Source organism: Gadus morhua, chromosome 5 (genome assembly GCF_902167405.1).
Source record: "Gadus morhua chromosome 5, gadMor3.0, whole genome shotgun sequence".
Lineage (NCBI taxonomy): Eukaryota > Metazoa > Chordata > Actinopteri > Gadiformes > Gadidae > Gadus > Gadus morhua.
Window position 1 is genome coordinate 4,391,055 of NC_044052.1, and position 25,702 is coordinate 4,416,756.

The 25,702-nt window shown below is 42.5% G+C and overlaps 1 protein-coding gene across 1 annotated transcript; it reads left to right on the forward strand.

The window, feature by feature from the left end:
• Positions 1-285: 285 nt before the first annotated feature.
• Positions 286-24,227, forward strand: gabrr2a (gamma-aminobutyric acid type A receptor subunit rho2a). The gene is made up of 9 exons (XM_030357253.1): positions 286-1,674; positions 3,151-3,257; positions 11,272-11,339; positions 12,416-12,639; positions 16,388-16,470; positions 18,430-18,570; positions 18,960-19,112; positions 19,723-19,931; positions 21,788-24,227. Exons 1-9 carry the CDS (start codon positions 1,550-1,552, stop codon positions 22,124-22,126), a joined length of 1,449 nt encoding a protein of 482 aa, XP_030213113.1. The 5' UTR covers positions 286-1,549; the 3' UTR covers positions 22,127-24,227.
• Positions 24,228-25,702: the final 1,475 nt, after the last annotated feature.

The following is a 25,702-nucleotide window of genomic DNA, read 5'->3' on the forward strand; positions in this document are numbered from 1 at the left end:
GAGAAGTTAAGGTGAAGGTGTGTTTCCCCGCGGCAGTCTACTCCCGCTACCATAGACACACATATACACCCCCATCTCCTACCATGCATGATGTATTAGCCGGCCGCCTGGCAGGAAATGAGGCTGTTTGTGAAGCCAATTTGCCGTTGAGTGAATGCGGATGGCACAGAGGTGAGAGCAGTAGGATGGTCCCCCACTGGCGGTGGAGAGCCCTCAATCCAAGGGGAGGGAGGGGGGAGGGAGGGAGGGGAGTCGGGCGGATGCACTTGAGGTGGTGGTGGTGGTTCTGGCATACAACACCGGAATCCCAATGAACACAACATGACCTCAGTCTGTTGTCTCCTCTGTGTGTAACAAGGCATGGCCAGAAGCTCCCACTATCACTCTATGTATTATGTATAGAGGCCTGTCTTTATATTATAACAACGACCTGGAGTCCAGGGTATGTGACCAGATTGTTCTCTTTTTTCTTAATTTTTTTTTTTGCTCTTGTGAGGTTATAAATCCAAAATGCAATGTAATACTAAGTGTTCCTCTCAAAAATACCCTATGGACAGAGCGGACATGTTGAAATTAACCAAAAGGCTTCGTCTGTTTAAACATTGCGAGAGAGAGTCCCGGAGAATGTTGGGTTTGTCTCATTTTTTATGCTATGCTCTCTGACACATCGCCAAGGAGCCAGCTCACGCTGAGCCAGAGCGGAACACTGTTAAATCCCTGATGAGCCGTGCTTTGCTCAAAGGCTACACAGTTCCGGGGAAATACGACACACGTGTAGGGGCGGCCAGTAAATCTTCAAAGGGGTGCGCATCTGCCATGCTCACCCCGTCTCCCAACTAGTGGTCTTGCTGTGAGGCTACTTGAGAGCTTCACTCAACTACCCCTACTGCAGGAAAACCATTGCTGCATCAAATCTGGCATTTCATCTTTACCCCCCCTCCATAACCTTGATAAAATATCAATAAAATAGCATTGGCCCATAATTGTTTTAACCATTAAAATATATGCTATAGGCCTACTTCAAGCATACACACATGCTTTTTTCCCCGTGTGAAATGCATGTCTTGTGTCTATATACACAATGTACTTTTTTACTGCCAATATAATCCCGTTTTGCAAGCCTCGCTGCACAGATGTTGGGATCGTACGCGCGGGCACGCGCACAGACATACGCACGCACTGCCTGCCAGGTAGGAGGTGCCCCTCGAGCGCGCACTGCTGACGGACGGGCGTGCACGGGAAAGCGTAAGGACGCACGACCACCACATTCCCACCCATTCGCTCCACCAGAGCAGGTCGTGTGGATGCGAGCAGAGAGGCAGCAGAGGGAGCGTGTCAGCGCAGATGTCGCGCATTATAGCATAGCCATCGTGAAGGGCAGGGAACACTTATCAGGCTCGTTTCTAACTCTCCATCTCTTGGCACAACGACTCTCATCATCACCATTCTCGCGCTCCCAGCTTGTCACTGAGACGACAATGCGCCGGTCTGTGGAAGGCTGTGGATTGAACAGGGCTTTCGGACTCACCTGTGGAATTCCGTGCAGCGCATGATGCCTTATTGGGTGAAATCACTTGTTGTGCTTCTATGTTTGCTCGTTACCGGAGAGTGCAGCCGGCACCGGCACCGCGTGCGGAGATGGACCGGGACTGTGGAGACGCAGAAGCACGGCACGTAAGTATAAAACAAAATACTTCCAAATTTGCATCGTTGACTTTAATAAAGGAAATAAAGTAGAACAACCAGCATAAGGACAGCAGCACATGGATCGAACTATCTGTGACTTCTACTGATTGTCATGACGCGCTGTTTAATTATCGTTCTTATGAACGATCAAACTCCCACAATTGATCCAATCAGGTGACCGTATATGACATGGCCACTGGGCCACTGTTCCTACTAGTTAATTACACGGAAAGACCTTCGAGCTCCAGAGCCAGCCACCGTGGGAACGTTTGGCCCATCTGTCCACCGTGGATAGGACCTCTCTGATCTGATCAGACAAAGCATGTAAAGCATGTAGTGTCTTTTAGAATAACAGGGCTGTCCAAAAATCGATATTCTAACACCCATTCGTAAAATAACAACGATTAAAGAATGATGTTCTATGTAGTATAGTGTGATTGTTAATTAGATGTCTTGTTTTTCACATATATATTTTTTTAATCATGAGGATGAATTTTAGGACAACTCTATGTCACGAGTGACTAGAAGACAGAAAGAGAGAAATACTGCATATTGTTTTAATGGTGGACGTGGACGGATGCATTATTTTGTCTTTTACCTTTACTCTGATGTGATTAGTGCCTTCTGCGTCATCACTATCACATGCAATTATGTTACATCTCCTTTCCTCTCTCCCTCTCCCTCTCCCTCTCTCTCTCTCTCTCTCTCTCTCTCTCTCTCTCTCTCTCTCTCTCTCTCTCTCTCTCTCTCTCTCTGTCTATCCCACTCTCTCCGTCCTCTCTTTCTCCCCCCCCTCTCTCCCTCTCCCTCTCCCTCTCTCTCTCTCTCTCTCTCTCTCTCTCTCTCTCTCTCTCTCTCTCTCTCTCTCTCTCTCTCTCTCTCTCTCTCTCTCTCTGTCTATCCCACTCTCTCCGTCCTCTCTTTCTCCCCCCCCCCCCCCCTCTCTCTCTCTCTCTGTCGCTGTCTCTCTCTCTCTCAGATCAGGATATTAGGTTTTATCTCTGCTCCTGTGCTGTGTATCTCGGGATGAGGCAATGAAGGCAGTTGTGCATTGTATGGCCGGAATAGGATATGCAGCCCAGGTATCAGATGGAAAACTAATAAATACGAGGGGATAGCATCTCAACTCCATTTGGGGCTCCACAGGGAGGCTTGTTCCAGCCTTTTGTTGCATGCTGTTACCCTCAATTGAACACGATCCCTGTAAGCCATCCAGCACCATGAGACCCCTCACGAAATAATTTGTAAATGACGAGGAACATGACAGGCTTCGTTGGACACTCGATGCAGTTACACTCCCCAACGAAGGGGGAAAGAAACACGCGCCACTCTTGTGGGTCAGAGGCGTTGCATGGCCGTGATGTTTCTCTTCCACCAGACTCTAGTGTGTCTGCAGGCTCTCAGCAGGGGGGGACTTGATTCTGATATGATATTCTGCCCCTCTTTACTTTTTTATTTCCTTAGTGCCTTGACCAAGAAGCCCCCGGACGTGACCAAGTCTCGCAAGCCCAAGACAGAGAATCTCCTCAAAGTGGATGATCATGACTTCACCATGAGGCCCGCGTTCGGAGGTGCGTAACGGGAACAGCAGCCACCGCCACATGACTACTGACCGCATTCCCTTTAAACACATGCGTGCTGGTTTGCTGTGGCGCTAAAAAAAAACACGTTAGACTGCAGTTGTTCGGACTCTAACCACTGTTATTACGACCTAGCTGCGGTTATTGTATTCAAGAGAAGCATTATTTATAGGATGATGTGCCTCTTCCATCTAATAATAAAATAACACGCTCTTCCACGGCCGAGGAAAATGTTGCGGGTGCTTAAAAAAAGCACATAAACCTTGAGTGGGAAAAGGAAGGGGGGGGGAAAGGAGATTGAGAGAATGCAGAAATGCACTCCCAGCCAGTTCAGAACTTTCACAGCTGGAGGTAAAGAACAGCCTCTTTCCAACCCCATCTCTCTTGGAGGCCCGAACAACCTGCTAGCTTGTCAGCATATCTTTTAGCAGCCTACAGCACGTGTCCGACTCTTTGATGTGGTATGGGTGTTGAAATGTGTATGCCAGTGTCAGTCCACCAAGTTCCACCAGCCTCTGACCAACATCGCAGTAGCAACCCATTTAATTTCACACGCCACCACAGTGAAAGTGCAGCCTGCACCGTGTAATTTGGCTGTGTTCCACAAACATTGTGTGTTTATTTTTGACCGTGTCTTGTTAGCCATTATTATAGAGAGCCCTCGGTTTATTTACAGTGTCCATATTCCGTTGCACGTTTTTTTCAATCTAACCTGGAGAAGCATTCCTCCTACCTTATTGAGTACCTTTCAATGCCAATGATTTAAAAAAAAATGTATTGAACAATATGAAGACGAATGCGATTCATAGCTGGGTCTGATTGAAGAAAAGTCTAATCAGCGGAAGAGAATGTCTTCCAATGTGAACAAATAGTGCTAAATAGGGGGCGACCACAGCTGCAGAAAAAACACACACCATGTACACCTACGCACACCACCTTTGTCAAAAACAGGGGCGATCTCTAGTAAGGGAAAATTAGACTCACGGAGGTATTCTCCTCTTTAAAAGTGTGATTTGAATTTAATCGAAATCTGAAGAACAGATAGCAGCATGATCCATAACCTGGAATTACTTTGGTGGGCTTCGATTGCAGGTTGCACCCGTCACCTGACCTGCCTTCTAACTCAACAAGGCAAGAGCCTTGGAGAAGCACTGTGCTCCCCTCTGACCCTCCACCCATTGTGGAAAGCCCTGTCAGTGCGGTTATATGCGGCGGCCTGCCAAGATGAGGTTCGAACCACAGGACTTGCGTCATCGTAAACTGTGCACTCCTGCGCTGCTGTGCTGCAATTGGTAACGTTTGAAGCCTATTGGAGCAGCAAATGCTGTCCAGGGGTTGCTCGCTCAAATTTCTGCTCCAGGATTTTTAAGTTTTGTCGGCAGCCTTTCAAGTATGAGCCCTTGCCCAGGCCCCAAACCCAAAAATGTAACCATGTGAGACAGGGAACAACCGCATTACTAAATGGTCTAGATTTCATGTTTGTGATAATCCCTGCAAACACGCTCAGATGGCATTTGGTTCAATAGAGAAAAAGTCACAAGTCTCCGTGTTTGATGTTTCCTCCCCTCTATAGTTGGGATTGTTTGATACAAAAATATGTTGTTGTGGGAGCGGTGGGGAACATTTGTGTTTGTGTTTGCAGCAAACAGGGCACAACCAAACATGTTTCATGTTCCCCATTCAGACAGTGACGCCAAAGAAATCAAACACACATTGATGTGTTCAATTCCTAATCAATTACTGGCATTGATTAGGTGGGTACCATGCAGTTGTTTGACACAATTAAAATGTTGTTTTTTTTATATCGTTTTCTATTATGTTATATTATATTTTCTATTTATTCATTTATTTATAAATAGTGTTAGCCAGCCGCCAGAGGCAATGGATGTAGCAACACTTTAAAGCGTGAATTGATCTTTATCTTGAATGACATGCATTGATTAGGTGGGTGCCGCACAGTTGTTAGATACACATTTAAAACGTGTATTTTTGTATTTATTCATTTATTTATCCACGGGACCGCCAGAAGGCAATGGCAGTAGATACACGGACGGTTGGGCTGTTCCGCTTAATCTGGAGTATAAAATAACACTTTAAAGCTTGTTGCTAATCCCTGTGTGCGATGGGCGTGGGCGATGGCAGGGGATCCCCCCCTCTGGCCAGATCATTTGATGTTGCCTACAGAGCGACTGGCGTCGGTTATGGGGTTGTGATTGGATGAACACTGTATGCCCGGGCATGGGTTTGAACTGAAAAAAATAAATCATAATGCGGTATTGCGTTATCAGTGAGCAGATTTGGTTCAGTTGCAGGGTCAGGGGATAGTGTGGGTTGCTACTAACATGCTTAAAGCGACGTCCTTTAGCCTCAGCGCTACTCGCTATTCGATTCTAATGGAGATCACACGCGTAGAACACGGTCACACAGGTACTAAAACCCTCGCCTCGCCTTGCCTTCTTCAATGAGTCTTCTGATGAGCATTTGGCCTTGCGCTGAATGCGTTGGCACTTATAAATGAAAAAGTCTAGGTTGCCAGAACTATTTTAGGTGGAGGTGAACGCAGAGATAGAAAGCATGCTTATAAAGAGGAGGAGATTGTCTTGGGGCACGCGTGAAACACATCTCAGAATGATCCAGAGTAACCCCCCCCCTCCCTTCCGACAAAAGATGAATGAGAAAATAGTGTGAGCGTGTACTGGAGTGGGAGATCTCTATGTGTGCACGGGCTCTATGTAAGTATGTGCATTCATACAGCGTTTTGAATTGCATCCCTACCTGGGTGTGGGACTCAGGCGTGAACATGGTACTGTTATAGACATAAACATTTAACATAAACTCCATTGTTCAGGCCTGGCTTCCTAACAATGACCACAGACGGTGGACACCTCTCCCCTGAAAGGCCAATAACATGGCATTATTATAACCTTGAGACGGTGATTGTTGCAGCCATTAGTTTGATGTTGTCCCTGAAGAGATTCAATTAGGAGATTGTATTAAGTCACGCCACTTCAGAGGCAAGAGTAGAATAATCCATTGATTTTCTGCTCATTGATGTGCCCACAACATTTCTATCCAAATGAATACCGTTTTACTGTCCACTGTGGGCTCATAATGCAATGCCATTATCTACTGGAAAGAGATCGCCGAGGACGTTGACTGATGAAAAGCATCTGCCAACTCAAAATGTCATGAACAGATTTGTTCATCGCTGGCCTCGGTCCGATGCGCTAAACGGACATGTTAACCCGGGTGAGTGTGTGTTGCTGTGACTGAGAGGCACCGTGGCTCACGGGGAACATTTGAACAGAGTAATCAGAGCCCACGCTTGTTAGATTTGGCGTTCATGGCCGAAGCGTGAAGCAGCGCTCGCTGATGTATGGAGGAGACGCGTGCCAGATGTCTCTTGGAGATGCAGGCTTAATTTGCGGGGACTGAAATAGCAGCAGTGGCCTCAGCAGTGGCATCAGCCGTGGCGGCGGCGGCTAGCCATAGTGTTCTTAGATCATTGAGCTCGTCGTTGTTAGCGTTAGCGCAGAGCCCAGCTTGTTGCAGGGCCCCTCCCCTCCCGCTTCCACCCCAGCTCGAGTAATGATGAGGAGATTACACTGGCAGAGGTTTCCTCCTGCTTATGGGTTAGATAAGAGCATGGGCACCAATCTGTTAAGCGACAAGACAGCTGTTACCATATAAATGACACTTTGCTCCCTAACCGGACGACTGAGGGCTACCCCACCGGTATAGTAGGTCGAGGCCAATGAGGGGATCATTATTTTCCACAAAATCACATCCGGAAAACCCATCCCGTTGGACTCCATCCATCATTTCCCCCCCTCCCCTCCGCTACAGATCTGGTTGTAGCAGTTCAAGCTTTATCAGTTTCATGACAAGACTGCTTGGTTTGCTCTTTATTTTCAGAATCACCACAACCGATAGAGGAAACTGCTTCCACAATGCTTCCTTTTGAATAGAAATACATTTATTCGCAGTGTCATAACACAGCCATGGCACATTTATTATGGTTGGATAATTTTGATGGGTGGTGTTTTAGCAAATGTATTGCATGGTTGCAATTTTGTTCCAATGAGGTAGTGGCCTACTAGTAGCAATAGTCTCAGGTTTCCAGATATAATCCGACGGTCGGTAAAGTTTTATTTGCTGATGCACGATCATCACACCAGCCCCATACCCTATTTTTGAAATGAATGACTATATTGTTTAAATGAGACATCATTGAGATTTACAGCATCTTAACCAAACGTGGTTGGGATGAACCTACCTTATCATTCAACAGAGGAAGTCTGCTTGCAGGTGGGGTAAGGAGTCTCCCCCAGGCACATCTGTCAGGTGTAACACAAGGCTCCAATAATCATGGAGATATACCACAGTCACTAGCTAAATTAATGAACGAATTATGATCAAACCTACAGAGTGAATAATTCAACACTTTAGAATACTGAGCTTGAATTTCTGAAATCCAAAATCAAAATGTTTGAAGTGAAATTGCAATTAAGAAATTCTCTTGATTATATTTTGATTTGGAATATTTTTTGAAAAAAAGAAGAGCCACATTTGCCATTGTTTAATGTTTTTTACTTTAAAGAACATTTAAAATACATAGGAATATTGGTGGAGATACTCAATATGGCATATGGTTTCCTCGATCCCAGGGTCAAACCATGTGATGTAGCCTAAATCTCAACTAAGTCTTCAATTCCATGACAGCTGACATGAAATATTTATAAATCCTGCTAAATGTATATGTATGTGAATGGATGATGTACCATGCACAGATTTATTTGTGGATTTGATTTTGATTGCGGCTTTTTTGTAAACTCAACGTATTACCGCAGGTTAAAGACCCAGTAAACAAGAATCCCTGTCTGAATTCTATTCGTTGTCAAAGTCAGTATTGTGGATATTAAGAAAGCCTTGAGCCATGAAAAAAAAGTGACACCTGGAACAAAAATATTCAGTCTGAAATAGCCGAGCGCTTTCAAGTCAAGGTCTAATAAATACTTGATTAACCCTATTGTTTAAAAACAAAGCCAACTCCCAAAAGCAGCTTACATACGCCACAAGTTTGCCTTCCTCCCTTTTCTCATTGTCTCAATGTATGCGAAGTAAAACAGGTCATCAGCACAAGAGATAGCATAATAGGAATATCATTAGAAAAGACAATTAGCCAATAGTGTCGTAGCCTGTTGCATGCTTTAAATAGTCATGAATGGGAGTTAAAGTGAGTTTATATTCTAAAGACCCTCTTCCCAGATGTGTTATCGTAGGACAAGGTGTCACTCATAACACTATATGTTATGAGTGACACACTATATGTTGTATGTCTGTATTTGAAAATGTTAAGAAGGTCAGAATAGACACTATATTTAGGGGTGGTTAATATGACCACATGACGGAAAGAAAGAGTGAATTATTTATGTGACGGTGTCTTCTTCCTTCACATTTCTCTTCCTTACTTATGTCAATCATTTAGAGCAATCTTAGATCATCATTCCTTCAAAGAAGAAACCAGATATAGTAAGTGATAAAAAACAGACAAAAAATGTCAATCCATTGCCAGGGGGAGAGCCCTATGCTTCACGTCTTCGGCATAACCCTTTCAATTTTTATCGCCTATGATTTATTATCATAACTTGGACTTACAGAAAAAAATCAAACTTGCAGAATTTGTCTCAGAGTCAGTTGGTTCTGAGACAAAATAATAAAGAAACTAGTGCTAGTGATGCGCCTCATTCGCCTGTAACATGTAGTGGCTGGCCAAGAGTTAATTAAGGTCAGTTGGGAATTATTGGATCATGGCCAAAGTATTGATAAAAAATGCTGTGTGCAACATCACAAACATTCCACACAATTCACATAATCAACATTCAAGGCATATTCCCCAGTCTCCGTTTAATTAAAAATTTCCGTTGGCGATGTGGACCTAATATGGTAACAGGTTATCCACCTACACAGACCCGTCATTAGGCCAATTAGGATAATGAACTCCCTTAATTGCTACTCCTGAAACACACACTGACTGCCAAACTCAGGACTGTAGTGGAAGAGGTTTAGGCGTCTGTCTGCCAAAAGCTCACAACTCATTCACATTAAACCTACTTTACCAAAGAACATGAAGTAGAACACCTTGAATGTTGGCCTATTTCAGAGTAACGAGAACCGTTTTCATATCAAACTCCACTGTGATCTATCTATTGCTAATAAAAACCTAAAGAGACCCAAAGCTTTTTACTCAAACGCTAATTGTACATTCCTCCATTTGAAGAAGAAGCAGGGGAGAAAGAGATTTAAGGTGTAATGCATGCGATAGGGGGCGCGCCTCCTCACTTAGTTGTGGAAAGAACCAATCTTCATTCCCCTCACGGCATAAAAATTGGCCGCTATAATCAGCCCTTTAGCGCCTTTGCTAATCTTTTGAGGAATACAGTACTGCTGGATATCTATGAGCACATATCACTTCTAAACCTTTTTCCTTGGCTGCGTGAACATATGGGCACACTAAACCACGCTGGTTCGTCCTTACTCTGAGTACGTGCACAGATCAGGCTGTCAAGGCTTGTGTCAGATTGCATGCTTGGTGTGGTGGACAAGTGGTGTCATTCTATCAACAGCTCAATAGCAGCCATCGTTGAGAGTAAATGGAATATGGAGTTGTTTTAAAATAGTTCCCTGGTGTTTTTTTCCGCTGCAAGGACACTTTTGAGTGTGTGAGTAGTAGTAAAGTAGATTGGTCCAATATTTTTATGCTGTATGTTTACAAGCACATGATTGCCTTGCAGGGGTTGTATAGAATCAAAATCATTTTAAAACTGTAAGTTTCTGTTTTTTTTTATTTTTGCGATTGCACTTTAGCATGTCGGATCCCTTCCAACTGATGATGAATTACAAAATATTGTTTTTTTTATTGTGAGATTGCATTTTAAATTGGTTACCGTGTCACACTACACCTCATAGAAGAAAAGACGAAGTGTGTGTCTAACATGGCAATACAACGCATAACCAACTTTCCCACACACCCAAGCTATAAACAAACATTTGATGACATTGCTAAAAATAGCCGCGTTTACATGGCACATCTGATCCGCATAGATTTCTATGCTGCATAGATCTGTTCCTAAAATGTGTTCCGAATGTACTGTATACATGGCAGTAACAAAAGTATCCGTTCTGTCTCTCGCGCACACCTGACACATCTCTGGACCGGCGGCGACATAATGGATGTCTTATCACTATCGGGGATAGGAGAGAGCTTTTCTCTGCCTGCTCCTTCAATTAAGAAGGAGGACGACAGCGCAGCAACGTCAATTTCTCGTCAGATCTTTATATTTACCCTAAGCTCCGCCGCAAACAAGAGGAATTTGGATGCGAGTCCGCAGGTGGGAGAGAGTGGTCTTACGGGAATTTAGTGACCAGGAATCCTCGAAGGTCCAATTGCGAACTACTGCAGCTGCCATCTCTCTAAGTTAAGAAGTATTTTAACGTTCAGCCTGCAAAAGTACTAGTAGTAGCCTACTCATTTACAGTTATCTCGGACGAGCGCGGACACTACGATACGCGAACACGTCATTAATAAACACCCATGTGTCCCGTCGCTTAGCAACCGGACACGCTTACCGGACTACTTTTACGGAGTGATAACAAAGACGTGAATCAGGCAATAAATCCACTTTCCTTGACAGCGGTGAAGTTCGGTGTGCTTAAAAGTACCGACGGAGCTCAGTGGACCAATTGCGAACTACTGCGGCTGCACTAAGTTAAACCCCAATCTATGCGGAATAAGTGTATACATGGCGATTTAAAACGGACTACACCACCTCTTCTATTCGGCATAGAATCTATGCCGAACAGATAATTTTATTCCGAATGAGGCGTATGCATGACCATTTTCTATGCATGCGGCATAGATGTGTCCATGTAAACGCGGCTAGTGTTTGCCTATTTTGACTGTGCTTCATTGCTGAAACCATTGCTTTCAATTTCTGTTTACTAGGGCCAGCAATCCCTGTAGGAGTGGATGTACAAGTGGAGAGTTTAGACAGTATCTCTGAAGTGGACATGGTAAGGATATCCCCTCCTAAGCACAGGTTCTATCATTAGGTTTGTGCTCTGGAACAATCATTCAAGTTTATGATGTCTTCGACAAGGGAACTGCAATTAAATTTGTCCTTTTTATATAGGCAAGGAAAGTATATTAAGACAGTCACGGTACAGGCTCCTGACAAGAATCACTCAGCCAATCAGAATCAGCAGGCAATCGGCAACTAACGCCAATCAGCATTTGCTTTAATTGTACCATCAGATGTCTATTTGCACTGTGTGAACAAGCAACCTTTAATGAATTATTTAATCAGGATGCAGGCATAGTCTTAAAAAATACCTAATGATTTTTGTAAAATGTGAAAAACGTGTATTCGAAATCTTTCTTATGAACACATGGATCTGATGTGTATTATTCAAGTAAATCACACCAGAAGTTTCACTATGTTGTGCAGAGTTCTGTGAACTCAGCATCACTAACTCCCTAAATGATAGTTATAAATAATGACAATATTCTTTGTCAGATAATTTTCTATAGTTCAACGTTTGCATGATATGATCTGGATAAATATAATTACACATGCATTGGATTGGATTTTTTGATAGCTGAGGTGAAAATTTAAATTCTACTTTGGACACATAACAATATGCTAATAGACGATATGCTAAACATAACACAGAACAACCAAGTGGGACAACGAAAGATGACTGATCTAAGGCAATGATTCACAACAAGGATTAAAGTTACATTGTGTAGGAGAGTAACACCGCAACAACTCATAAAGAGCTAAAGGGCTCTTTGCACTGGCAAACGGACCAAAGGAACACCCAATGGAGAGAACATCATAAACCCTAAGATAATAATGTGTGGTTGCTTCTGACAAAATCAAAATGGTTAAACAAAACATAAGTATTTATTCATTTAGTTCATGTATTTTAATTGTTTATGTATTATTCATATGTATTTAATAAACAGACATTTATTCGGATCCGAGCAAAACACAATCAGGGACACTTTGAATCACAGGCCTTTAAACAATTATTTCTTAAACAGGCCAAACTATTAAACAAGGTGTTGAATGTTGCTGTCTCCCCAGGACTTCACCATGACGCTGTACCTGCGTCACTACTGGAAGGACGAGCGCCTGTCGTTCACCAGCAGCACCAACAAGAGCATGACGTTTGACGGGCGCCTGGTCAAGAAGATCTGGGTGCCCGACGTGTTCTTTGTCCACTCCAAGCGCTCGTTCATCCACGACACCACCACGGAGAACATCATGCTGCGCGTCTTCCCGGACGGACACGTCCTCTACAGCCTGAGGTACGAGGCCCCGTCTTACCACCGTGAGGAACTGATCACGCGTCAAATCTATCATTACGGGGGAAAAAACTATTCAAGAAAGAATAATTATTGCCATTGTGATTACAAATTGCGACGTACAAATGTAAAACAGCATGGAAACGAAACCCGAATAGAAACCCTCGTCAACCAGAGGTGTGTAATTCAATAACATCTTTGGATTTATAACATATTTTTATACTCTTTCAGTAGTCGTGTGAACCCCCTTTACAAGGCTTAATCATTCTGTGGCCAATGATCTACAATATTCTACAAATTATTTATTAGAACATCAGAATCGCAATCTGAATCGATTTGCCCTGAAATAAAAAGCAGCTCTTAGCAAGAATGAGAGCCAGTGCAAAGTTTTCAAACAGGAACCGTTTTTATCCCTATCCCCCCCCCCCACACATGACCCTGCAAGCGCTTTATGTTCACACCAACGTCTCTCTGTGTGGATGTCGTTTTGAGAGCAAACGTTTTTTCGAGCTAAAATTGTCCACATTGAGAAAGCTAAAGGTAGACAAGGAAATTCCACCAGGACATGACTGTGAAATATCGGTTCAGTTATGTTGGACAAAGGCCTATATGTTTTATATTCCACAACGCTATCGAAGTAACAAAATAGCCTCCCTCCGTGTTCGAAGGATTCTTGGTAAAACATAGGACTGATTCATACTGTAGATTCTGAAACAGTGAAAGACTGCATGCCAGCTGTCCTTGAATATGTAGTGCCCCCAATGATTAGGTGTTCAATGTAATAAGGCATCCGATCCTTGTACTGCATATATTAAAAAATATTATGTATATGTCTTGATAATCAGTTGATAAGGATGTGGGCTGACGAATCAGAATCACACTCGAAATACAATGATAGGTTTTTGTTTACTTTATAGTCAACAGAGCGCTGTGATGTAGCAGAATTGTGCACTTATGTGAGATTCTTTGAGGTAGTGGGTTTTTGAAAAGATGCGCTGAGACTTCTGTTGAATGAAAACAACATGATCACTTGTTGCTTGATGTATTTATATCAGGCAATTTCTGTTGAATAACATGATCAGTCGTTGCTAGATTGATTCATGGCTGAGGCCACTGATTTTGATTAATAATTCGAATAATATGAATGAAATTAATAACAAGTGCATCTTCTGGCAGATTGTTACATCAACATTCAATGTTAAAAGGTTCAATGTCTTTTGATCTGCCTGATTAATTAAACCAATTTTGAATTCAAAGTGAAGGGTATTATTGAGAAATATGATACATGACGTATAACAAAGGTTTATGTAGTAATGTGTGATCGGACTGCCCTATTTTTTGTTGGACAAAAAAGTTGTGAAGCATTTGATCGTAAGGAAGGTAGTGGCCAACCACAGTACATTTGGATGTGAGAACGGCAAAGTTGGGGCCAATTGCGGATCAAATATACCATTGAAGTGAACAAAAGTAAATACTCACTACTCATGAATGGATAATTATTGGTAAAACATGTATTCCTATATGTTTGTTCTGCCATGACCATTGCCCTTTATGAATGGATGTGGCAGCTCCATTAATTATCTCTTTATAATGTATCACTCTCTCTATTTGCTTTGACTTAGCCTCTCCATAGCTATGGGTCAAAGGTGTATGCAAATACAACTTAAGTCATTTCTGAGTGTGGTCTTGGTAATAGTCATTCACAGGTACCTAATGCAGCTGTATGGGCCAAGCACTGATTGCCATATTCTCTATATTTTTTTCATAAAATTCTTCTTTTGTTGCATATACCTCTCAAGGGAAGAAATGCCGTATATGCCGTCTTTCAAATCCTTTTGATTGTTAAAAAGCTTCTGTAGCAAAAATGTTGAACCACCTCACGATATTACTGGCAGATTTTGAGCCAGATTCATGGCCATTGCTATTGTCCTGGTTTCTATCCTTCACAGCTGCAATTGGGCAGAATTAGAGCTGTCAAGCGATTAAAATATTTAATCGTGATTAATCGCATTAATGTCATAGTTAACTCTAATTAATCGCGATTAATCGCAAATTCTTTTTCTATGCTAAATATCCCTTGATTTTTTTGTCCCATAATTCTTCTCATTTTAATTCTCTTATCAACATGGTGAAGTGCATCGGCTTGCCTTGTGCAAATGATTTTTTATTGATAACAACATTGGCATATACACTGATCAAAACAGGACGATACAAAAAAAGAGCCTATAGTGCATTAAACGACTGCTTTGAACAAATGTCATTTGAACATAGCAGTCAGGCTACTTCTTCTTTGTTTTGAGCCAAAGAAAAAAAAAAAAATATATATATTTTTTTTTTCAATAAAATAATTGCGTTAATCGCGCGATCAAAAAATTAACGCCGTTAAATTTGGTTTGCGTTAACGCCGTTAATAACGCGTTTAACTGACAGCTCTAGGCAGAATCCAATGTCATGTCATAATGGTCAAGTAAAAATAGTGTGATTTTTTGATGTAAGAGGTGTTTATCACAAAGCAGAACAACATGTACAGACATATTTTGTGAACCAAAACCAAAACCAAGAAATGTTCTGTTCAGAATCATTAACATTTAAGAAAAGGTCTTGCATGAGTCATAGCACTCATGTTGTCACTGAATTCACTTCAACACCTTAAGAGAATACGAGGAAAGTACACAAAGGGTAACCGACACAAAGAACACTATTGGAAAAGCATTTATTGTGGTTGATGTTCAGTCATTTAAACACGTTACACAGATACACTTTAAGAAAGTGCTCATCTGGTGGACTTTGATATCCGGATGAATCAAGTTCCAGTTGTACAAGCGTTGCTAGGAACATTCATTCAACCAGTTTAAAAAACCCATCCTTGATCCTTGAGAACCTTGTTCAATAACACCATTAAGTGAGTATTCACTGTGGAAGTACCCAGATCAACAAAATATTGACGATACTATAATTATTATTCAAGACTATTGTTACTGGTGTAGTCACCATAAGCAGGGCCAGGCCACTATTCTTTAAAAAAGTTACCCAGTTCTGAACAGGCAGCTATATTAAGCACTCCTTATCAAGGGAAGGTTGTAAGGAGCACCCAGGGTAACAAAATAACAAAAACACCCAGAGATGATTGACAAGAAAGTACTATGTAGATATGTGGGGGGGACATCTTTGAATCCATTAGAAGGAGCCTGACATTTAAAGAGCACAAAGAACGGGGATGTTTGCATTATCATATTCTTTATGAACATTATTATACTCTTTATGAAATGCAATTATTAAATATGCTGTGTTTGTGTGTGTGTACACGTGTGTGTCTGTGTGAGTATGTGTGCGTATGCTCATGGTGTGTCTGCGTGTGCGTGTGTGCATGTTTGTGTTTTATATGTGTATACGTGTGTGTGTGTGTGTATGTGTGTGTGTGTGTGTGCATATATGTGTGTGTGTGTGTGTGTTTAATAATGTGTGTGTGTGTGTGTGTGTTTGCGTGCCTGCGTGTGTGCATGTGTGTGTGCGTGTGCTTGGCTGGTATTCCCACCACGTTGTGCTCATCGTGGTGCACAGCCCTCCTCTGTGTTTGTTATTTTCGTTGCAACCCTTAAAGCCGGTGTTCACTAACTGATGAGGAGAGCATGCAGTCGATAGTGTCCCACACAGCATGGCCTCCCCTGGGGGCTTTCATCAGCGTGTCTATAATATCCCAGTGTGCCTTGTATCGGGTGCTCATTGCTCTCCATGCTTCTGTGTTGAACAGGGTGACAGTCACAGCAGCCTGCAACATGGACTTCAGCCGCTTCCCACTGGACTCCCAGACATGCTCGCTGGAGTTGGAGAGTTGTGAGTGGTGGAGAACATAATTTATATGAATTGGAATATTAATAATAATCTATTTTATTATGGTTGTTTGTTTGAGGTATTGCATCTCCCTGTCAGAGGGAATTTACTCAATCAAACCCTGGCTGTTGTAACAACCAGAAATCTGCCATTTGGCTCAAATGTCAAATGATTAATGAAAAATCGAATTAAAAAGGGAAAACAACATTTTTGCAAAACAAAATGCAAGAATGTAGCACATTACAACATAATTACACGGTAAGCACTAGAATTCGGCCCTGAAATGGGATAACAATGAAAAATAAATAAGACATAACTCAGAACTCTTGGCCTTACTAAGTTAACATTAATGAATCGAATAACACACGACGTGAAGCGTTTCAACCTCAACAGCGTAAGCATTCTCTCAACAACAACTCCAACATTTGCACAGTTTAGATATTTTGTGGCTTGGGCATTTAACCAATCACATTAACTGTGGAACAAGAAGCAGTGCACTTATGTTGTTAATCACCAGCGTGCACATTGACTAAATCATGACGTGGAGGCAGATACAGAGACTGGTGAGAGAGAAACAGAGAGAGAGGCAGAGTACGTAAAGTCATGCATCTCTGATATGTTCCGAATGCATCTGCAGGGTAGTCCGGGATAATTGGCTTTTATAAACAGGCATGTCGCTCAAGAGCTTAAAATAATAAACAAGTGAGTAGCCTTCCCTTGGTTCACCTGGTGGATGGAACCCTGGTCGGGGACCCAGCTAAGAGCATCACTTTTCCCTGTGCTACAGACAACAATTCATTCACAGTGTCTCAGCGCCGCCACCATTTAAGCATTTGAAAGATTGGAATCCTTCCAAAGAAATTGCCTCTCCTTTTCATCGTGTCGCTAAATATAGAGGCCTCAGAGTGCTGCTGATTGGGGGGTTGTTTTGCTGTTTATCACTTCCATGGAGTTGGAAATCACCCCACTTGAACCAGATTTTCTCACCAGTGATATTAATTGAACCTGTCCGGCACTTTTAACGGCTTGGACTTTTGGAAGTCGTTTTGTCTCATCATTGAATATATATATTTTTAAATATCATGATTTGATTTCCCGATTTAAAATAGATTCTGTAGTCAGTAAATAGGGATTGCTGAGATGTAGTCCAGTCCAATGTGCACTATGAAAGGCGGCGTGTCAAATTATGGCATGAAAGCAGTGTGTCCTCTGTATTGGATTTTATAATTTTTATATTTAAAAAAATCCTAACAACTGACTGCAATAATGTAAACACACAAGACAAAAGGAAAAAAAATCCTCAGACTATTAGAAGGTTTTTACACCCCTAGTATATATAAGGCTGTGATGGCTGAACAGGTATCAATATCTGGTATCCAGTATCCAGATCTGGTCTGCCCACTTCAAGGCCTCACAATGATAAGACAACCACATGCAGGCTGAACCCATGCAAATCATATTTCCCAAACCAGACCTGACTGTGCTACATCTCTACACACAGAACGGTTCTGTGAAATTGACACTGATATTTCTACCTTGGAAAGAACAACCACTTAGAACATCAGCACCACATGCAAGGAAAAGGGCATCTTGAATGATTCTTTAAAGCTGCTGTAGAGAGCAGATACTTTGAAGATTTTAAACGAAATCTCCCTCACTGCTCCTTCCCTTGTTGGCCCACTATTGAGTGTTGCATTTCACACACCTGGGGTTGACAGGCAAGATGGATTCACTAAACTAATTCGGTAAGCGATGCCTAGATGGGTCAGAAATCAGCCGGCAGTGGTTGAAAAATGGCTCATATCAAGGTAGGGGTAGTCAACTCGCTGCCGATATTCTCACAAAGCATTTCACAAACTAAAATCTATCGCATGGCTATGGCATTTCCAACAAATAGCTTTTTTTAGCTTTCCCGACAGCACCTTTAATTGCATTTTGTTTTGCTTGGCGGATGTGTGTCAGACGCCTACACCGACGAGGACCTCATGCTGTACTGGAAGAGTGGCGACGAGTCACTCAGCACAGACGACCGGATATCATTGTCTCAGTTCCTCATCCAGAAATTCCACACCACATCCCGCCTGGCTTTCTACAGCAGCACAGGTATACAATCAAGGGAACACATCCCCTGTACATGTTCTGCGCACACCCACACACACGGTTTGGATTGAGATGGAGAGAAAACAAAACATAAAGGCACAGGAGTAAATTGAAATACAAAACTGCTGCAAACCAAATTAAAACACAGAAATGAGTTTGCATGCTTCTTGTTTGGTCGTAAAAAAAAGGGCACAGAAAGCTCAGAGGCCTGTGTTTATGTTGGCAAATACATTGCCAACCGCTTAATAGCTCAACCATTCATGTTTTATTATGATGCACAAATATCAACTATGTTGCTGGCACCAACATGATATTCCCCTGTCAGATCTTTCCAAACAACATCGTTTATCCCCCCTCCCCCTGTATGATTCTTCCCTCCCCTTTCATTACAGGCTGGTACAACCGTCTGTACATCAACTTCACCCTGCGGCGCCACATCTTCTTCTTCCTGCTGCAGACCTACTTCCCGGCCACCCTGATGGTCATGCTGTCCTGGGTGTCCTTCTGGATCGACCGGCGGGCCGTGCCCGCGCGAGTCTCCCTGGGTGCGTCGACATCCTCCAGAACCCTTCCAATGATGCTTTGACTGTCTGTTGAGCACTCTGCATGCCTGATGAGGGGATGGGAGGATGATTTATTTTTTGCTGATTGATGTTGCATGGTTTTTGTTAATTTGTAAAGAACTCCCTGAATACTTTTGGTGTGACTTGTACATTACTTAGCTTTGCTGAGCACTCAATCCATCAACGGCGTGCGCACACACACACACAAATGCGTGCACATACGCCACCAAGCACACACACACAGGCCCCCACATTGACACTAAGACACGAAACATGCATTTATTATATGCATCAGGGTAGGTTCATTTATTCTCCTCTTCCCTTGTCATTTTGTCATAATGCTATTAACCATTTTTCACTTTGCTGTGTTTTGTCATGTACTGCATTTCCTTTTTCCGCCATCTGTTTTCTTTGTCTTTTGGGGTGAGGAGGCTTGATAAGATTCAGATTGTTTACCCACACCCTTCATTCTGGCAGAGCGGCTGCCGGGAAACTAATTTAACCGACAAGATGCTAATATTTGATGCGAGCGGTTGGACGACGCAGCACTTTAACACTGCGCTGCCCTCCTGTGTATGTGTTCGCTCTCCAGGCATCACCACGGTGCTCACCATGTCCACCATCATCACGGGGGTCAACGCCTCCATGCCCAGGGTTTCCTACATCAAGGCGGTGGACATCTACCTGTGGGTCAGCTTCGTCTTCGTCTTCCTGTCCGTGTTGGAGTATGCCGCCGTCAACTACCTGTCCACCGTCCAGGACCGGCGCGAGCGCAAAATGCGGGAACGGGCGAGGTCACAGGTAAACATTGCACCAAGTAAGCGGAAAGAAATGGTGGAAAGGTGAACCCTGATGATCATAAAAAAACTTGCCGGCATGTGGCTAAGAAGGTAGAGTGGGTTGACTGGTAACCGGAAGGTTGCTAGTTCGAACCCCGGCTCCTGAGTGTCGAAGTGTCCCCTGAGCAAGACTCCTCACCCTCACTGCTCCAGACCAGCTGGCTCGCCCTGCCTGGCTGACTCCGCCGTCGGTGTGTGAATGTGTGAATGAATGGTCGAATGTGAGGCAATATTGTAAAAGCGCTTTGAGTGGCCAGTGGTTAGAAAAGCGCCAATAAATGCAGTCCATTTACCATTTAGATATAAAGGATTTAAACTTGTTTACATTGTTTCTAATGAATATTTTAAAGGGGACATATTACGAAAACAACACTTTTCCTGGGATTTGGGGTGTTGTTTTGAGTCTCTGGTGCTCCCACACGCATTCAAACTTTGAAAAAAGTCTCTACATGATTATTTGAGTGAGATATGCATTTCTGAAAGTACCCCGCCTACAGTTACCAAACGAGCGAGTCAGTTTCGGCGCCCCCTCCTACGTAGGAAGGGGGCACGTGAATATTACCTCCCACTTCCCCACTCCCTTCCAATCAGAGCCCAGCTAAGATTTTGCGGACCAGCGGACGAGCAGCTCCGGCGGGGGGAACTCGGCGGCAGCTCAGCTCCGGGAATACAATCCCTTTCTCTGCTGGACTGCCGCCGAGCTCCCCCCGCCGGAGCTGCCGGACTGCTGCCGAAGCTACGGCTGCAGTCCGGTGGAAGAGAAATGGAGGAGGAAGGGATTGTACTCCCGGAGCTGAGCTGCCGGACTGCCACTCCGGTATTTGAGTTTGGCAGCCGGCTCAAATGCTATTTTTACTTGTTGGGAAAACACCATACTATGTCTCCTTTAATCTTATTTTCATAAATTATCCTTGCATTTAGAGATGGTTCCCTTCCTCTCTCCAATTGAGTAGTTTGACGTTAGTTAGCATTCACATTACGTCTGATACGGAGGCCATTGCCCATCTTCTGACTCCATTGTTGTGTAGAATCTTTAAGCTGTCTTTCATCCTTGTGTACTGCTTCCATCAAGAGCGTATTGCAAATTAACTTGGCCTGTTTCACCATGGCGGACTTCAGCCGTGGCCAATCCTTAATTATCCATGATGGACACTCCCCTAACCTTTCTTCGCCTTTGTTGTTACTGCCCACAATGTAAATGTTCCCCTATAACAATCATGCACACCCTTTGCCTCGTTGAAGAAGCTTGGTAATTTGCTTGCCTGTGTCTACCCTCGATCATGCAGGGAAGTGTCCTAAAATAACTGATTTTTCATCAACTATCTACTGAAGACATAATCTTCTATCTTTAAAGATGCTGCCAGTAAGATACAATCGCTATCATTGAGTGGAATTTGTTCGAAATGTCATGAACACTTAGCTAGTTAGTGGTAAGCTCTGTATGAGACAATTTCGATTTTAGGTAGCTCCCGTACACATTTCTGAGTACAAGCTATCCATCCTGCCTATTAATCAGATGCGCACACACACCCTAATCACCTCTAAGAACACAATGTTCTTAGAGGTGGTGAAAGATAGGGAGTGAGGGCATTTAATTTCAGTTGTTTATTGTCAAAATCTTGCTCTCTCCTGCCCTCTCTTCACAACTCTCAAATCGTATTTATAGCAACTTGAAGTGACCTTCCCTCCCGCCGTGTTATCCAAGCACATGATGACATCTCGTTTAGTGTCTAAATGATTTTTTTCATGCCGGAAATAGCATAACTCTGTCGTCTCAGTCGTTGTTCTGATCGCCGTTCCTCCAACCTTCTCCCTCAGTCCCTGGCATGCACCTGCGGGATCTCTCACACGCGCACCATGACCATGCTGGACGGCACCTACAGCGAGGCCGACACCAACAGCCTGGCGGGCTACACCGAGGACCCCATGGGCCCCGAGGAGGAGCAGGAGATGCGCGGGGTGTCGGTGTCAGAGAAGCCCGAGCACATGGTGGTGCACCTGTCGGTGAGCAGCGAGTCCACGGCCACCAAGAAGAAGCGGAGCTTGCGCGCCCTCAACATCATGCAGAACACTCACGCCATCGACAAGTACTCCCGGATGTTCTTCCCCGGGTCCTACATCTTCTTCAACCTCATCTACTGGTCTGTGTACTGCTAAGCAGATTGGCCAGGGGGGGAGCGGGGACATGTTTGTACAAAGACTTCCCCCCCCGAAGCGCTGTCTAAATGCTAGAGGATGGATTTTTGGTGTATCGTTTTTGTGGATATATACAGAGCCGGACGCCTGGAGAGAGAGAATGGCGCACTGGCGTTGCATTCAGCAAATGTTTGCATGGAGAACCAGAGTTTTGATTTCGTTTTCTTTTTGCTTTATGCGGCATTTTGAATGTTCTTCTTCTTTGTTTTAAACAAATGTTGTTTTTTTGTCAGTTGGTACAAAGTACAAAGCAGACAAAAAGTGGTTGATTCTGAAAAGTACATTGTCCTAAGACTTCAGACAATCTATGAGTTATTCTGACAACAATTAATAGGGTGGCATTAAAATCAGCTAGTGTAGTGGTTAAATAGTTTTGTGTGCACTTAAAGGCCCCTCTAGTGTTTTGTGTTCATTTTTTAGGTTCCGATATTCTCTTTTTTTAAGGGCGACCCCTTCCTCAAGAGATGTCCACGTTCACAGAGGTGCATTAATGGGAAATAAATGACTTCAGCGACGCTATTCAAACCTGGCATAAGAGTTAGTCAAAGCTGGCATTTCACCACACCTCACAAAACAGTTTTAGAGCTACACATAAAAAAAATCTCAGATGAATGTTTATTACATTTAATAAAAGGAATGTTATTCAACAATGTAAAGAATATCTGTTAACTTTCGCTATCGGATTTTAATGGTTTTGAAGAACATTTATGTTTACTTTTTATTATTTAATACTATTTTTATTTTATTTCTAAAGACATTATTGTATGAGACAAATCCACGGCCCAGATAAATTAGGGTGATTGCCTCGCTCTTGCCTGATTGACATAAAGCCACGAGTACAGTCTTCTCGAGTTGAACCCTCTCTTGACCCACTTATCAGGCGACATAAAGTTCGGCTTTTCAGCATTTATTTTCAGAAACCTTGATTAACCAGGCACAGATTATAACTCCTTCGAAGAAAAAAAAGGAATGAATGATACTTTTAAGTTTTCATTAATGTCTTTATGTTTTTATGAAGGCAGTTGGTTATGTTTTTGAAGAGCTTCAAACGTTATGTTTGTATTAAGGCATAGTAGATACTAAAGAGTGAAAAGGTTCAAACCAAAGCAAAATCGGACTGTATCATGATGCTTCGAGAGAGATTTTGAAGAAGCTGGAACTTCATGAGGTGCTAAACACTGTAGAGAAATATATGAATGAGTATAACCATTCCAGTAAAAGTATAACGGCCACAATATTTGAGAATTATCTCAATACATGGTTATGAACAAAAGCCAAGTAGGCCTACAGCTGCAAGACACATTACAATGTTTTATAAATGTATGTATTTAATCAATACGAAAATGAGGTCTTAATTTAGGAAAGTGTAAAAGAATGTATTTAAACAATGCACTATGTGTACACACACACACAAATCAAATTATTTTATATTTGTGATGCTTAATTAATAATTTCTACAGACAAACTGTATTATAATATAAACATTTGATACAGAAGGCAACAGTGGTTCTAGTATTTATCAACCGTGGAGAACAAAAAGTGATTAAAAATAAAGAGCAAACAGTGCGTTTGCAAACCTAATTCTAAATAATGATACTGTAAAGTCTGTGAATAAACTATTGCTAGTATGTGGCCCAATCGCTGTAAGCACTCACATGTTGGGCATCAAAGAATGTTGAAATGTGTTTAATTGGAATTAGTTTGTGTATATATTAACTGTGCCATTTCCTTAAAAAGTTCTGTTCATTATTGTTCATAATGCAACTAACTATGTTATACACAAATTAAATAAAATCTTTGTATTTTATGTTTGGGGAACTGGAAAAAAATTATTATGTGGCAGAACATTTGATAGTTTGCGCACTCTTCATAACGATGAGCTGTAAGAAGATACAATGCAGTTTGTTAAGCTTCACATATTGCATCTTAATCTTATTAGAGATTGAACTGTCAACAACCACATTCCCATCTGGATTTTAAAGTTACAGACTTTATTTGGTATGATTGGACAACTTTGCAAGACGCTGTTATTTTATTAAAATGTATACATTTATGAGTTCAATTTACTAAGCTTTTTTAAAATCTTTTTATTAATTTTGTGGAGGAGCTTGGGCTCAAGTGTGTTTGATTTGTCTAAAGTAAATTGTGGTTCGTAGGTCAAGCACTATGAAACTAAATTAGCAATGTGTAGGTGGGTGTACCATTGTCCATTTGTTCATGAACTATATATGGCTCATAAATAAATGGATATGGATAGATTCATTATTTTTTAAATGCACAATGTGTGTTTGTGTGCGTATGCGCGTGTGTGTGTGCTAGCATGTGTGTGCGTGTATGTAGGCCAAATGCATGGTCGAAACAGTCTAAACATGTTGAAAACTGCCATGGCTTGCCTAGAGTTCACAATGCCTGGCATGATGCCTAGGCAGCACCTGTGCTTCCATTCACATACAAAAGAGGCAAATTATCGTTATTTTATTTTAACTCTAGTTCTATTGCCCAAAGGGATACTTCACCCATTCAGAACCGACGTTCTATCATTATAAAATCGCTATTGTGATATAAAAAAATAAGCTTTTTTTAACCCGGTCTTCCCTTGGCCCAGCTTTCCTGATCTAATTTTGAACTTTGCTTGCCTGCTAGAAGGGCCGAGGACTACAAACTGGTTCCCCAAAATTGTGAGCCCACCAATATGAGGGGGGGGAGGGGGGGGGGGGGGGGGCGGGGGCGGGAGCTCGTGTACGAGATGTAAACACAATGTCCGCCATGTTTCTTCACCGCTTAGCTAGAGAACAAGTTTGCAATGTAAAACAGCCGAAGTGGATTTTGAAAATCTATTGTTGGATTCGGATATTCAGCAGGGCTATTAGTATGAGCCAGAATACAGCCAGGAAGAATTTACACAAATAGAGGAGAAACAGACGTCTGAGCATAGAGTAAGGGTTTGTTTTTTTACTAACACATTTGCTACAATAGTTTTGTAAACAGTTTGTCTAAACTAGTCAACGGCGAGTTTGCTCGCGCTACCACTCGCGCTAGGACCATGGGTCCTTCCCCGTCCGAACTGAAACAGGCGGGCGGTGCAGCAGCGAGCGCAATGCACTGTGGTAGTTGGAGGATTTCTTACTTTTGAGCCAGAGAGACATTTTCTGCCTTTTCTCAGGCTAGGATTAACCGATTTCAATTTGTTTTTGCACATGCATAATACATGTAATTATTTACTTCATATAACCTTCATATCTCCACAGGTGAAGTATCCCTTTAAGGCATAGCCGTCTAGGCTTCAACTTATGGGCTTATACATTGTTGAAATGCAGGGGAAAAACCTCCATATCTGGTTTTCCTTATTTCTTGCTCAATGGCCAAAGAGAGCAGTTATGAGTCTTTTCAGAGATTGAATCTTTACATCCGTTGAAAATATTTGTTGAAGAGACTGTTGAAGTCGCTCAGTGACATTCCAGGATTTTCCAGAAAAAGTCAGCAAGGATATACGAACAGTTCATATAAGATCCCATTCCCTGCTATGGCTAACAGCTT